Source organism: Heptranchias perlo, chromosome 1 (assembly GCF_035084215.1).
Source record: "Heptranchias perlo isolate sHepPer1 chromosome 1, sHepPer1.hap1, whole genome shotgun sequence".
Classification (NCBI taxonomy): Eukaryota; Metazoa; Chordata; class Chondrichthyes; order Hexanchiformes; family Hexanchidae; genus Heptranchias; species Heptranchias perlo.
In genome coordinates, this window is record NC_090325.1 from 7,043,265 (window position 1) to 7,059,780 (window position 16,516).

At 44.2% G+C, this 16,516-nt stretch overlaps 1 protein-coding gene across 4 annotated transcripts in view; it reads right to left on the reverse strand.

The window, feature by feature from the left end:
- The window catches only part of LOC137314445 (exocyst complex component 6B), a 628,729-nt gene that overhangs the window by 511,468 nt on the left and 100,745 nt on the right, over positions 1–16,516 (reverse strand). For 3 of the 4 annotated variants that reach the window (XM_067979862.1, XM_067979811.1, XM_067979897.1), the window contains exon 5: positions 13,770–13,815. The exons of the other annotated variant lie outside the window; for it this stretch is intronic. In XM_067979862.1, the coding sequence (XP_067835963.1) occupies positions 13,770–13,815 (46 nt within the window). The remainder of the gene's footprint in view (positions 1–13,769; positions 13,816–16,516) is intronic. 4 annotated transcript variants of the gene reach the window in all.

The window sequence follows — 16,516 nt, forward strand, 5'->3', positions numbered from 1 at the left end:
CAGCTGCTGATATTACCACACACCGTAAACATGATTTCCCCTTTCCTTTGAAAGTTGGTAAAATAACTACACTATACTTCGACTTGAGTTTTAAGTGCCAAACACATTTATAAAACAGTAAAAGAATAAGTGAATAACAGCACTAACACAACATATATTTTCACATAGCTATTAAGTTTTACTGGGTTCTCAACTAGTAGAAAGTAACAAATAGTTTGTGATTGAGCACTAAACTATGATGTGTGAAATTTCTTACATAAGGGCTCCTTTCTTTCTCTCACCATGTATGGAAACAATCTGGCCTGATCATCTTCTAAGGCGTCAAACAGACTCACTGACAGACTGATAAATACCTTCAAAAACAGATAGACGGGGACCAATAAATTCAAATAACTTTCCTGATCATTTTTTTCTTTTTAAAAAAAAATCAATATATTGGAACAATTCACAATATTTGAATTGAATGGCTTGGCTCCTCCCTTGATTATCTCTCTGACCGGAACTACTGATCAACAATTGTGATCTATGATAAAAAAAATTACTGTGTGATTGAAGCTAGTTTCCAATCCCTTAAGTACAGTGATAGTTTTTAGCTGAAAACTATAGAAAAAAAGCTGAATTTTTGTCACAGACCAGATAATCTGTTTTTGCGTCAGACAGGAATAGCATATTCTGTAGATAATGCACACAACATAGCACAGGTCAAGATGCGTTACAAGGCAGCAATGCACTAAAGGCAGTCATATGACACCTTAAACTGCAAAATCAAAGGAATATCATTCGAGATGCACCTGTGCCTGAGAATTGTAATCTTCCACAAGTTGTTCTTTTCATTATAGATGAAAAAAATGAATCTTGCCATCATATATATAAGAACATAAAGTCCAAAGTGAGAAACACCATACAGCCCATCACTAAGTCCATGTATGATTATTTTATAATCTCCTGCTCAGGCCACCTGTTGATTCCCTACTTTAGGGAACATGAAGTTCCTTTCCTGACCTACCCTGAAAAAATATCAAACAGTGCAGTTAGTATGAGGTGTCAGCCTTGGCTCAGTGGTAGGACTTGAGCACATAATCCAGGCTGACACTCCCAGTGCAGTACTGAGGGAGTGCTGCACCGTCGGAGGTGCCGTCTTTCGGACGAGACGTTAAACCAAGGCCCCGTCTGCTCTCTCAGTTGGGCATAAAAGATCCCATGGCACTATTCAAAGAGGAGTAGGGGAGTTCTCCCCAGTGTCCTGGCCAATATTTAACCCTCAATCAACACTGAAAAAGCATGATCTGGTCATCATCACATTGCTATTTGTGGGAACTTGCTGTGTGCAAATCGGCTGCCACGTTTCTTACATTACAACAGTGACTGCACGTCAAAAGTTGGCTGTAAAGTGCTTTGCGACTGAGGTCATCAAAGGTAAGTTCTTACTTTCTGTATCTCTAACAGATATCAATCCAGCTCCCTCTTCAATATGTCAATTGGCCTTCTAATCAGCTACCTTTTCTGAGAGTCTGTTCCACGTGTATACTGTCCTGTAGGGGTGTAAAAAAGCTTTCCTTTTTTGATCTCTAACAATGTAACCAAGCTTCCTGCTGGAATTCAAACAAGAGGCAGCGGGCTGCTGTGACTATACGCACCACTACCAGCATAATGGTCTGGTGTTCCCTCTGAATCTTATAAAGCAACAATACATCCTGTACTTATTGCTGAATGAGAGACCATGATACAAGTGGGCTATGTCTCTATGGTAAACTTTGAAAAAGAGAGTTGGAAATTATAATTTTTTTCTTCATTTGTTTGGGAGTCCTTAACTAGCAAAACCTTGTACTTCTGCAGTGTAGAAATAATTCATTCAATCTGGGCTGCAGTCGATAGCTCCTCTTCTGACTCATTTTCTATTAATTCGGGGGTCCCCCAGATTCTGCCCCCTCTCCCACTCTATTCCTTTTTTCACTTGAATGACTCCCTGCAACTCATCCCCAACTCCATTCATTGCTTTGCTGATGATTCCACGTTTGTCATCAACTTTCTTCAAATCGCGTGCCTTCAGTCCTCCTGCAATCCATCTTGATGTCCTCCATGGACTTCAATGGAGCAACGAAACTCTTGCTTCTTTCACTTCTTTAAGGAGCCACTTTCTATCCTGCCTCTTCAAAGGCAGCTCCCATCTCTTAGCTTTGATGGCACTGTTGGCCTCTCTCCTCTGATTTCAACTAGATCTCACAATCGCCTCCCAGAAGGTTTGGTTTCCTTTATTTCCTCTCAACACTATTAATCTCTGAAGTAAAAAAGAAATCCAGCCAATCCGAATATTGTTCCCATACTTGGAAGGCTTTCAATACCCGGATCAAATACAAAAACATCTTACGTTCTGGTAGGTGATCCCTTTCTCACCTCTGAGCCTCAAAGCTCTCTCTCTCTGTTTCTCTTGTCTTTCTCTATTTTATCAAAACTACCTCTGAGCGTCCTTTTGTTCCTTCTCAGTCCCAAATGTGCTTCTTTAGACCCTCTTCCTTCTCGTTCCCTCAGGTTCCCTTCCTCCGACAATCTGTAGCAGAAAGAATCATACAGCACAGAAGGAGGCCATTCGGCCCATCGTGCCTGTGCCAAATCTTTGAACGAGCTATCCAATTAATCCCTCTCCCCTGCTCTTTCCCTATAGCCCTGCAAATATTTCCTTTTCAAATATATTTAAAATGCTCTTTAAAATCTACCTCTTTGACCAAGCTTTTGGTCACTTGTCCTAATATCTTATTCATAGAATCATAGAAGTTACAACATGGAAACAGGCCCTTCGGCCCAACATGTCCATGTCGCCCAGTTTATACCACTAAGCTAGTCCCAATTTCCTGCACTTGGCCCATCTTACCCATGTAACTGTCCAAATGCTTTTTAAAAGACAAAATTGTACCCGCCTCTACTACTGCCTCTGGCAGCTCGTTCCAGACACTCACCACCCTGTGAGTGAAAAAATTGCCCCTCTGGACCCTTTTGTATCTCTCCCCTCTCACCTTAAATCTATGCCCCCTCGTTATAGACTCCCCTACCTTTGGGAAAAGATTTTGACTATCGACCTTATCTATGCCCCTCATTATTTTATAGACTTCTATAAGATCACCCCGAAACCTCCTACTCTCCAGGGAAAAAAGTCCCAGTCTGTCTAACCTCTCCCTATAAGTCAAACCATCAAGTCCCGGTAGCATCCTAGTAAATCTTTTCTGCACTCTTTCTAGTTTAATAATATCCTTTCTATAATAGGGTGACCAGAACTGTACACAGTACTCCAAGTGTGGCCTCACCAATGCCCTGTACAACTTCAACAAGACATCCCAACTCCTGCATTCAATGTTCTGACCAATGAAACCAAGCATGCCGAATGCCTTCCTCACCACCCTATCCACCTGTGACTCCACTTTCAAGGAGCTATGAACCTGTACTCCTAGATCTCTTTGTTCTATAACTCTCCCCAACGCCCTGCCATTAACGGAGTAGGTCCTGGCCCGATTCGATTATTATGTGGCTCGGTTCCAAATTAGTCTGATAACGCTCCTGTGAAGCACCTTGAGACAATTCACTATGTTAAAGGCACTATATAAATGCAAATTGTTGTTATATATTCAATTCCCTTTTGAAAGTTACTATTGAACCTGCTTCCACCACCCTTTCAGGCAGTGCATTCCAGATCATAACAACTCGCTGCATTAAAAAGATGTCTCTTTTTTAAATTTGTTCATGGGATGTGGGCGTCGCAGGCGAGGCCAGCATTTATTGCCCATCCCTAATTGCCCTCGAGAAGGTGGTGGTGAGCCGCCTTCTTGAACCGCTGCAGTCCGTGTGGTGAAGGTTCTCCCACAGTGCTGTTAGGAAGGGAGTTCCAGGATTTTGACCCAGCGACGATGAAGGAACGGCGATATATTTCCAAGTCGGGATGGTGTGTGACTTGGAGGGTAACATGCAGGTGGCGTTGTTCCCATGTGCCTGCTGCTCTTGTCCTTCTAGGTGGTAGAGGTCGCGGGTTTGGGAGGTGCTGTCGAAGAAGCCTTGGCGAGTTGCTGCAATGCATCCTGTGGATGGTACACACTGCAGCCACAGTGCGCCGGTGGTGAAGGGAGTGAATGTTTAGGGTGGTGGATAGGGTGCCAATCAAGCGGGCTGCTTTGTCCTGGATGGTGTCGAGCTTCTTGAGTGTTGTTGGAGCTGCACTCATCCAGGCAAGTGGAGAGTAATCTATCACACTCCTGACCTGTGCCTTGTAGATGGTGGAAAGGCTTTGGGGAGTCAGGAGGTGAGTCACTCGCCGCAGAATACCCAGCCTCTGACCTGCTCTTGTAGCCACAGTATTTATATGGCTGGTCCAGTTAAGTTTCTGTTCAATGGTGACCCCCAGGATGTTGACGGTGGGAGATTCGGCGATGGTAATGCCGTTGAATGTCAAGGGGAGGTGGTTCGACTCTCTCTTGTTGGAGATGGTCATTGCCTGGCACTAATCTGGCGCGAATGTTACTTGCCACTTATGAGCCCAAGCCTGGACGTTGTCCAGGTCTTGCTGCATCCAGGCTCGGACTGCTTCATTATTTGAGGAGTTGCGAATGGAACTGAACACTGTGAACTCAGCGCTTCATCCAGTTCTCTCAGTTGAAAAAAAGAAATGCACTCCAAGACCCCAAAGAAATATTCAGCCTCCCTGCACAGGTCTATACATTACAACATCCATCAGATTCCAATACACGGAAAATCATTTTTCCAGATGTTGGGATAATGAAAAGCACTTGGGCTTTAGAAAATGTATTGTGCACAGAATTTCCATCTAATCAACTGCAAATTTCGCTACAAACCCACCGCACCGATGTCAGAAGTCGGCTTAAAGCTGAACTGCCCTGCAGTTAATCAACTTCAACGAAGAAAAGGGCGATGCCACTGTACCGTTAGAGGACTGGAAGCGGGAAAATGATGAAACAACTCACATTTATACAGCGCCTCTAACATGGTAAAAATGTCCCAAGGCGCTTCATAGCAGCGATTATCAAACAAAGTTTGACACCGAGCCACATAAGGAGATATTAGGACAGGTCAGAGCTCGTGGTGTAGGGGGTAACATATCAGTTTGGATAAAGGATGGGTTAGCTAACAGGAAACAGAGAGTAGGCATAAATGGGACACTTTCAGGTTGGCAAGGTGTAACGAGTGGAGTGCCACAGGGATCAGTGCTGGGGCCTCAACTATTTTACAATCTGTATCAATGACTTGGATGAAGGGACAGAATGTATGGTTGCTAAATTTGCTGATGACACAAAGGAAGGTAGGAAAGTAAGTTGTGAAGAGGATATAAGGAGTCTGCAAAGGGATATAGATAGGTTAAGTGAGTGGGCAAAAATTTGACAGATGGAGTATAATTGTGGGAAAATGTGAACTTGTCCACTTTGGCAGGAGGAATAGAAAAGCAGTATATTATTTAAATGGAGAGAGATTGCAGAACTCTGAGGTACAGAGGGATCTGGGTGTCCTAGTACATGAATCACAAAGAGTTAGTATGCAGGTACAGCAAGTGATTAGGAAGGCAAATGGAATGTTGTCATTTATTGCAAGGGGGATGGAATATAAAAGTAGAGATGTTTTGCTACAGTTGTACAGGGCATTGGTGAGACCACATCTGGAATACTGTGTGCAGTTTTGGTCTCCTTATTTAAGAAAGGACATAATTGCTTTAGAGGCAGTTCAGAGAAGGTTCACTCGACTGATTCCTACGATGAGGGGGTTATCTTATGAGGAGAGGTTGGACAAGTTGGGCCTGTACACAATGGAGTTTAGAAAAATGAGAGGTGATCTTATTGAAACATATAACATCCTGAGGGGACTTTAAGGGGTAGATGCTGAGAGGATGTTTCCCCTTGTGGGAGAGTCTCGAACTAGGGGCCACAGTTTAAAAATAAGGGATCTCCCATTTAAGACAGAGATGAGGAGAAGTTTTTTCTCTCAGAGGGTCGTGAGTCTGTGGAACTCCCTTCCCCAGAGAGTGGTGGAGGCAGGGTCATTGAATATTTTTAAAGCTGAATTCGATAGATTCCTGATTACCAAGGGAGTCAAAGGTTATAGTAGGTAGACGGGAAAGTAGGGTTGAGGTCACAATCAGATCAGCCACGATCTTATGAAATGGCAGAGCAGGCTCGAGGGGCCGAATGGCCTACCTCTGCTCTTAATTTGTATGTTCGTAAGTGGCCAAAAGCTTGGTCAAAGAGGTAGGTTTTAAGGAGGTTCTTAAAGGAGGAGAAAGGTGTGGAGAGGTGGAGAGGTTTAGGGAGGGAATTCCAGAGCTTAGGGTTTAAACCAGCTAAAGGCACGACCCACCAATGGTGAAGCGATTAAAATTGGGATGCACAAAAGGCCACAATTCGAGGAGCATGGAGATCTCGAAGAGTTGTAGGGCTGGAGGAGGTTAGAGGGATAGGGAAACATATAAACAGTTTGCACGTATGTAGTGCCTTTTCCCAAGAAGCTTCACAGAGAAGAAGCTATCACTGATCAGGAGAGTTACGAGGCCTTTAAAGGCAGGGAAGGAGGAGTATGTGCAAGGTGTGCAGGGGTACAGTGAGGGCAGTGAAGAACATAGCTCTGAGCAGGTTGCAAGCTCTGCTGCCAATGGCCCACCTCTGTGGATTGTGCTGGGAATACAGTCAGGTTAACGCTTCAGGTGGGACCCTTCATCAGTTCATCTCTCAGGAACATTGTATTGTTTGTCCTTCTATTAAAAAAAAGTTGTAAGATCAGTAAATGTCAACTGTACAGCAAATTAAACCACAGGGCTAAATATTTTATAAGTATTTGGTCAGTTTGTCCTCCATTACCCAACTTGCCTTTCAGCTCCTAAGTTTTGCATCCCACTTCACTCAATTGTTCGTCTCTCACTACCTTGGTTTGGGGGTTCTTGCGTATGGTGATTGACTGCCACGTGTTCAGACATCAGCGAACTTGAGATGGGCAATAAAATGCTGGACTTGCTGGCGACACCCATAGACCAAGATTAATGATAAAAAAAACAACTCCCACCATTGCCCATTGATGACAATTATGAAACCATAGTTATTGCGCCTTTTTTGTTTGCAAATCACTATCATTTCTCTCACTAAATTAATTTCTCCTTAATCATCTCAGACCTTGCGGCACTGATACAAAACAGCAACAGAAAGGGAGGGGGAGGAAAAGCACAGATGAAACACGCCTTATGAAGTTGCGCTATAAAAGAAAATACACTCAGTTGTATCAGAACCGCAACATAGAATAAAGAATAAAACCAGACGGACCACTCAGCTGTGACCTAGGTATCGAATTTGGACATAAAGGCACACCAAGCCCAGTCGACCCTGCAAAGTTCTCCTCACGAACATCTGGGACTGCTGCCCAAATCCAACTCAGTCAATTATAGCCCAATTAGCAAACTCTCACCCATCAAAAGTGATGGAAGGCGTCATCAACAGTGCTAACAAGCAGCACTTACTCACCAATAATCTGCTGACTGACGCTCAGTTTGGGTTCCACCAGGACCACTCGGCTCCAGACCTCATTACACCCTTGGTCCAAACATGGACAAGAGCTGAATTTCACAGGTGAGGTGAGACTGATTGCCCTTGACATCAAGACAGCATTTGACCGAGTGTGACACCAAGGAGCCCTAGTAAAACTGAAGTCATTGGAGATTATGGAGAAAACTCTTCAGTGGCTGGAATCATATCTGGCACGAAAGAAGATGGTAGTGGTTGTTGGAGGCCAATCATCTCAACCCCAAGGCATCACTGCAGGAGTTCCTCAGGGCAGTATCCAAGGCCCAACCATCTTCAGCTGCTTCATCAATGACATTGCCTCCATCTTAAGGTCAGGAGTGGGGATATTTGTTGATGATTGCACACTGTTCAGTTCCATTCAAAATTGCTCAGATAACGAAGCAGTCCATGCCCACATGCAGCAAGACCTGGACAACATCCAGGCTCTGGCTGATTAGTAACATTCGCTCCACACAATTGCCAGGCAATGACCATCTCCAACAAGAGAAAGTCGAACATAGGAACATCGGAACAGGAGTAGGTCATTCAGCCCCTCGAGCCCGCTCTGCCATTTGATAAGATCATGGCTGATCTGTGATCTAACTCCATATACCTGCCTCTGGCCCATACCCCTTAATACCTTTGGTTGGCAAAAAGCTATCCATCTCACATTTAAATTTAGCAATTGAGCTAGCATCAATTGCTGTTTGCGGAAGAGAGTTCCAAACTTCTACCACCCTTTGTGTGTAGAAGTGTTTTCTAATCTCGCTCCTGAAAGGTCTGGCTCTAATTTTTAGACTCTGCCCCCGAGTCCTAGAATCCCCAACCAGCGGAAATAGTTTCTCTCTATCCAGCCTATCTGTTCCCCTTAATATCTTATAAACTTCAATCAGACCACCCCTTAACCTTCTAAACTCCAGAGAATACAACCCCAATTTGTGTAATCTCTCCTCTTAACTTAACCCTTGAAGTCCGGTTATCATTCTAGTAAACCTACGCTGCATTCCCTCCAAGGCCAATATGTCCTTCCGAAGTGCAGTGCCCAGAACTGCTCACAGTACTCCAGGTGCGGTCTAACCAGGGTTTTGTATAGCTGCAGCATAACTTCTGCCCCCTTGTACTCCAGTCCTCTAGATATAAAGGCCAGCATTCCATTAGCCTTATTGTTTATTTTCTGCACCTGTTCATGACACTTCAATGATCTATGTAACTGAACCCCTAAGTCCCTTTGGACATCCACTGTTTTTAACTTTTTACCATTTAGAAAGTACCCTGTTCTATCCTTTTTTGGTCCAAAGTGGATGACCTCACATTTGCCTACATTGAATTCCATTTGCCACAGTTTTGCCCATTCACCTAATTTATCAATATCGCTTTGTAATTTTATGTTTTCATCTACACTGCTTACAATGCCACCAATCTTTGTGTCATCGGCAAACTTAGATATGAGACTTTCTATGCCTTCGTCTAAGTCGTTAATAAATATTGTGAATAATTGAGGCCCCAAGACAGATCCCTGCGGGACTCCACGAGTCACATCCTGCCAATGTGAGTACCTACCCATCATCCCTACTCTCTGTCGCCTTTCGCTCAGCCAACATCCTAACCAAGTCCGTACTTTTCCCTCGATTCCATGGGCTTCTATCTTAGCTAACAGTCTCTCTTATGTGGGACTTTATCAAATGCCTTCTGGAAGTCCATATAAATAACATCCATTGACATTCCCCTGTCCACTACTTTAGTCACCTCTTCAAAAAATTCAATCAGGTTTGTCAGGCATGACCTACCTTTCACAGATCCATGCTGGCTCTCTCTGATTAACTGAAAATTCTTGAGGTGTTCAGTCACCCTATCCTTAATTATAGACTCCAGCATTTTCCCCACAACAGATGTTAGGCTAACTGGTCTATAATTCCCTGGTTTCCCTCTCTCTTCTTTCTTAAAAAGTGAGTGACATATGCAATTTTCCAATCTAGAGGGACGGTTCCTGAATCTCGAGAACTTTGAAAGATTATAGTTAGGGCATCTGAAATCTGCTCACCTATTTCCTTTAAAACCCTGGGATGGAAACCATCTGGTCCTGGGGATTTGTCACTCTTTAGTGCTATTATTTTCTTTATTACTGTTGTTTTATTTATGTTAATTTTATTGAGTCCCTGTCCCCGATTCAATATTAGTTTTCTTGGGATTTCCGGCATGCTATCCTCTTTCTCTACTGTAAATACTGACTCTTCTTCCTAATATAACTGTAAAAGTTCCATGTATTGGTTTTGATATCCCTTACAAGTTTCTTTTCATACTCTCTTTTTGTAGCTCTTACTGTCTGTTTTGTGACCCTTTGTTGATCTTTGTATCTTTCCCATTCGCCAGGATCTGTGCCATTTTTTGCCTTTTCGTATGCCCTTACCTCTTTAGTTGTCCATGGCTTTTTTTTGACAAGTAGAGTTCTTGCCCCTCAGGGGTATAAACCGGTTCTGTATCACGTTAAAACGTTTCTTTAAACATTTCCCACTGATCATCAGTCGTTTTACCCATTAACAAATTTGCCCAGTTTACTGTGGACAGTCTCTGTCTCATCCCATTGAAGTCGGCCTTACCCAAGTCTAGAATCTTAGCAGCTGATTCACTTTTTTCCCTTTCAAACACTACATTGAACTCGATCACGTTATGATCGCTATTGGATAGATGTTCACGTACAGTTAAGCTGTTAACTAAATCTGGTTCATTGCTCATTACTAAATCTAGTATGGCTTTCCCCCTTGTTACCTCTAGGACATATTGCTGTGGAAAACTATCCCGGACACACTCAAGAAATTCACTACCTTTCTGACAGTTGCTAGTCTGCTTTTCCCAATCTATGTGAAGGTTCAAGTCCCCCATTAAGACCACTATGCCTTTGTTACATGTTTCTCTAATCTCTGCATTTATACAATCTAGCACTTCAGAGCTGCTGCCAGGGGTCCTATACACAACTCCCACGATAGTCTTAGATCCTTTCCTATTTCTCAATTCAACCCATAAGGTCTCTGTTGGCTGCTTACCTCTCGTTATATCCTCCTTTAACATTGAAGTGATTTCATCTCTAATCACTAAGGCCACTCCTCCCCCTCTTCCATTTTCCCTATCTCTTCTGTAGACTTTATAACCTGGTATATTTAGTTCCCAATCCTGACCATCCTACAGCCATGTCTCAGTAATAACTATCATGTCATACCCTCCAATTTGAATTTGTGCCTGTAGTTCATTTAATTTATTCCTTATACTCCGTGCGTTTGGATATAAGACTCTTAGTTGGGCCACACACCCTAGCCTGTCCTTCAGCTTTGATGCTGGGTTAATCGCTTTACACCTTCTAGTTTTCACTATATCTGCAGTGCCTAAAGTACACTTTCTTTCTGCTGCTCTATGCTTTTCCCTTTCACTTGTTCTTGAACAACTATTTGTATTGTAAATTTCCCCTGGGTCCTCCCCTCTCTTGCTGCTTTCAACTTTACTCTCTTCTGACTCCCCGCCACTCTAGTTTAAACCCTCCCCAACAGTAGTAGCAAACCCCCCTGCGAGGATTTTAGTCCCGGATCTGTTGAGGTGCAACCCGTCCGGCTTGTACAGGTCCTACCTTCCCCAGGTCCCAATTCCTCAGGAATCTAAATCCCTCCCTCCTGCACTAAACCTCCAGCCACGCATTCATCTGGTCTATTCTCCTATTCCTATACTCACTAGCACGTGGCACTGGGAGTAATCCTGAGATTACTACCCTTGAGGTCCGGCTTATGAACTTATTTTCTAACTCCTTATATTCTGCTTGCAGGACCTCATTCCTCTTTGTACCTATGTCATTGGTACCGATATGTACCACAACCTCTGGCTGTTCACCCTCCCCCTTCAGAATGTCCTGCAGCCGCTCAGTGACATCCACGACCATGGCACCAGGGAGGCAACATACCATCCTGGAATCATGTTTGTGGCTGCAGAAACGCCTGTCTGCTCCCCTAACTATAGAATCCCCAATCACAATTGCTCTCTTGATCTTTCTCTTCCCCCCCCACCCCCCCCCCCGGACAGCTGAGCCACCCATGGTGCTCTGGTCTTGGCTCTGGCTGCACTCCCCAGATGAATCCTCTCCCCCACCAGTACCCAGAACTGAATACTGGTTAGAGAGTGAGATGCACTCAGGAGACTCCTGCACTACCTGCCTGGTCCTCCTTGTCTGTCTGGCGGTCACCCAGTCCCTCCCTGCCTGCACTCTCGATCTGCGGGGTGACCACCTCCTGAAATGTGCTATCCACGAAACTCTCAGCCTCGCGGATGCACTGCAGTGACGCCAGCTGCTGCTCAAGGTCCGAAACCCGGAGCTCGAGCTCCTCCAGCTGACGACATTTCCTGCACGTGTGGTTGTCCAGGACACGGGAAGCGTCCTGGAGTTCCCACATGGCAACGGTCGTGCATTCCACGGGTCTGAGCTGCCCTGCCATGCCTTAATTTATTAGATTGACTTAAACCAAGCAAAAACAAATTAAGCCTTAAATACGTTTTTTTTTGGCTTTGTTACTCCAGTTAAATAGTTTAAGTTTTTAACTTTAATGAGCTACCAGTAGTTAGTTTTACGCTTCTAGCTTTTAATTCAATTTTACCCAATTCCCTAACTCAGAAAAAAAAACTGTAATACTCACCAATCAACTACCTGCTGTCCTGTGACGTCACTCCTTGTTTTATCACCGATTGCCTCTCTGCTGGGATGAAGCCTGTAGGTCGGCCCAGAGAGAGAGAGTGTAGGTAGGCCTTCGAGCCTGGGCCTTTAGTAGCGCTCCGAGTCCTGCGCACTCTCACAGGTCCGCCACCGCCTGTAGTTCCGCTCCGAGTATAGGTAGGCCTTCGAGCCTGGACCTTTAGAAGCACTCCGAGTCCTGTGCTCTCTCCCAGGTCCGCTCCCGCCTGTAGTTCCGCTCCGAGTGTCAACTTCATCTCCCCTTGACATTAAACGACATTACCATCACCGAATCCCCCACCATTAACATCCTGGGGGGTCACTGTTGACCAGAAAGTCAACTGGATCAGCCTCAAAAATGACGTGCTACTACAGCAGGTCAGAGGCTGGGTATTCTATGGCGAGTGACTCACCTTCGGACTCTCCAAAACCGCTCCACCACCTACACAAGTCAGGGAAGTGTTAGAATACTCTCTACTTGCCTGGATGGTGAGCTACAATAACACTCAAGAAGCTCAACACCATCCAGGACACAGCAGCCCATCCACCAGCTTAAACATCCACTCCCTCCACCACCAGCGCACCGTGACTGCAGTGCGTCCTATCTACAGGATGCACTGCAGCAACTCACAACGGCTTCTTCGACAGCGCCGCCCAAACTCGCGACCTCCACCACCCAGAAGGACAAAGGCAGCAGGTGCATGGGAACACCATCACCAACAAGTTCCCCTCTAAGTCACACACCATCCTGCCTTGGATGTATATCGTTGTTCCTTCATTGTGGCTGAGTCAAAATCCTGGAACTCCCTACCATTGCGGGAGTACCTTCACCACATGAACTGCAGCGGCTCACCACCACCATCTCAAGGGGCAACTAGAAATGGGCAATAAAATGCTGGACTTGCTGGCGACACCCATAGCCCAAGATTAATGATAAAAAAACAACTCCCACCGTTGCCCATTGATTACAATTATGAAACCTTAGTTATTGCACCTTTTTTGTTTGCAAATCACTATCCTTTCTCTCATTAAATTAATTTGCTTTGAACCAACGCACTACCAGCCAGTAACGTAACGAGGAGCTTTGCATGGAAGAGGAACATTGTATTGTTTGTCCTTTTATTAAAAAAAAGTTGTAAGATCAGTAAACGTCAACTGTACAGCAAATTAAACCACAGGGCTAAATACCTTATAAGACTAATTCCTTTGGTCAGTTTGTCCTCCATTACCCAACATGCCTTTCAGCTCCTAATTTATGCATCCCACTTCACTCAATTGTTAATTTTTCTGGTAACTCACTGGTCCTACCACATACCCTTCACGGAAAGGTTTCCACTTGCATTCTCTTGGGTGTATTCTCCGCTCCCACCTTGCCCCCATTTATTTTTAACTGGACCACCACAAACACATTATCGTGCAAGTAAACTTGAAGCACACAAGACCGGGAGAGCTGAGGCCAAACAACACGGCACTCCTGACAGCCAGCGAGCACAAAGGGCCAGAAAATCAAAGCCAAGGCCACAATTTACCTCTTATTCTTCATTTGCTCTCGTAATTTACTGTACATCTCCAGTACTGAAATAAAAAAGAAAGAGACACATCAGACACTGCAATAGCTGCTTTGTAATTTATTGATTTTTGCAATGAGTGCCATTGCCCAACTATTCTATGACTGGTTTCAATTATGTATTATTTTATTTCTCATTGACACTATTACCTTGTACTTACATTTGTGAGTTTTTTTTTCCAGTTTGCCCGATGTCTGAACACGTGGAGCCCATCACCATACCAGAGAACCTCCAAACCAAGCTAGTGAGAAATCTATACAAGGAGGGTTTCTGTTTGCACAGAGTGTAGACTCTTGCCCCCACAGGGGGAAACCTCCCACTTACTGAAATCCAGAGAACTTAGGTGCAGGTTGTGAAGAATCAAGTCTGAGGGAACCCCCAGTGTCAAGCAGCATTGCTAAAATCACACCACCTACCGGCACAGAGCATTCATTGATTAGCTTCCTGCTGTTTATCCAGCTAGAATCACGGTGGAGAATTTCATAGAGTTTTACAGCACAGAAAGAGGCCATTCGGCCTCCACACGAGGTTCCTCCCACCCTTCTTCATCTCATCCTATCAGCATATCCTTCTATTACTTTCTCCCTCATCTACTTATTTAACTGCTCCTTAAATGCACCTATGCTATTTATACCTTAACCGTTCCTTGTGATAGCGAGTTCCATAGTTTAACCACTCTCTTTGTAAAGAAGTCTTTCCTGAACTCTTTATTGGATCTATTAGTGAATATCTTGTATTTATGGCCCCTAGTTTTGGACTCACGTGCAAGTGGAAACATCTTCTCTACATCTACCCTATCAAACCCCTTTCATAATCTTAAAAGGTCACCCCTCAGCCTTTTTTTTTCTAGAGTAAAGAGCCCCAGTCTCTTCAGTCTTTCCTGATAGTTATAACCTTTCAGTTTTGGTATCATTCTTGTAAATCTTTTTTGCACCTTCTCCAGTGCCTCTATATCTTTTTTGATTAAAAGCATTGGCTCATGGGGTTAACTGGACCTAAGTGGCAAGAATCCAATCTCTCAGTAAAGGTCTAGCTCTCCAGGTCCCATCAATGAGTCAGGTTCACCGGCCAATTGTCGAGACTATGGCACAGCTCAGTTATCAGACCACCAAGTCTGCTGCCGACAGACAGCTCAGTTCCAATTCCCCTTCGGCAACATCCCATTTCCTAGCCTACTCAACCCCTAAGGCTTACTTCCTGCCCATGGAAGATTAATTGGCTAAGAAATGATCTTTAGCGGGGAGGTAATCTCTTTAAATATGCAGTTCAAACTAACTCATATCCCCTAAAAGGGGTACAGGAACAGAGAGATCTGCGGGTATATGTACATAAATCGTTGAAGGTGGCAGGGCAGGTTGCGAAAGCAGTTAAAAAAAGCAGACGGGATCCTAGGCTTTATAAATAGAGACATAGAGTACAAAAGCAAGGAAGTTGTGATGAATCTTTACAAAACACTGGTTTGGCCACAGCTGGAGTATTGTGGCCAGTTCTGGGCACCGCACTTTAGGAAAGATGTGAAGGCCTTAGAGAGGATGCAGAAGAGATTTACTAGAATGATTCCAGGGATGAGGGACTTCAGTTACATGGATAGACTGGAGAAGCTGGGGTTGTTCTCCTTGGAACAGAGAAGATTGTGAGGAGATTTGATAGAGGTCGTCAAAATCATGAAGGTTCTAGACAGAGTGGATAGAGAGAAACTGTTCCCATTGGTGGAACCAGAGGACATAGATTTCAGGTGATTGACAAAAGAACCAAAGGTGACATGAGGAAAAACTTTTTTACACAGCGACTGGTTAGGATCTGGTTTGCACTGCCCGAGGGAGTGGTGGAGGCAGATTCAATCATGGCCTTCAAAAGGGAACTGGATTAGTACTTGAAAGGAAAAAATTTGCAGAGCTACGGGAATAGGGCGGGGGAGTGGGACTAGCTGCATTGCTCTTGCATAGAGCTGGCATGGACTCGATGGGCCGAATAGCCTCCTTCCATGCTATAACCTTACTATGATTCTAAAAGCAAGATTCCAGGTGCACAGTTAGCACAATCTGGAACCAATTGTACATCACAGGTTAAGGCTACTCAGAATTAGAACCAAGTGATTATCTCAGTATATTTAGACACTACAAAAAATGTACACCGATCATAGTCATCTGCCCTACCTGGCTTAGATTATTGGGTACGGTAGCATACTGGTTATATTACTGGACTAGTAATCAAGAGTTCAAATCCTGCCACGGCAGCTGGCGAATTTAAATTCAATTAATTAAATAAAAATCTGGAATTAAAAAAAACTAGCATCAGTAATAGTGGCCATGAAACTTAACGGATTGTCGTAAAAACCCATCTGGTTCACCGATGTCCTTTAGGGAAGGAAACCTGCCATCCTTCCCGGTCTGGCCTGTATGTGACTCCAGACCCACAGCAATGTGGTTGATTCTTAACTGCCCTCTGAAATGGCCTGGCAAGCCACTCAGTTGTTCAAGAAGGCGGCTCACCACCACCTTCTCAAGGGCAATCAGGGATGGGCAATAAATGCTGGCCCTGCCAGCGACGCCCACATCCCATGAACGAATAACAAAAATTCCAACTATTTTTCAGTTACACCACAAGTCCAGGCCAGAATGGAGATGATTGGGTAATTTCCCCGACAATCAGGCCTGGAGACTGCACTGCTGTTAAGGATTGAATTTACACACATAATTTGTTTTGAA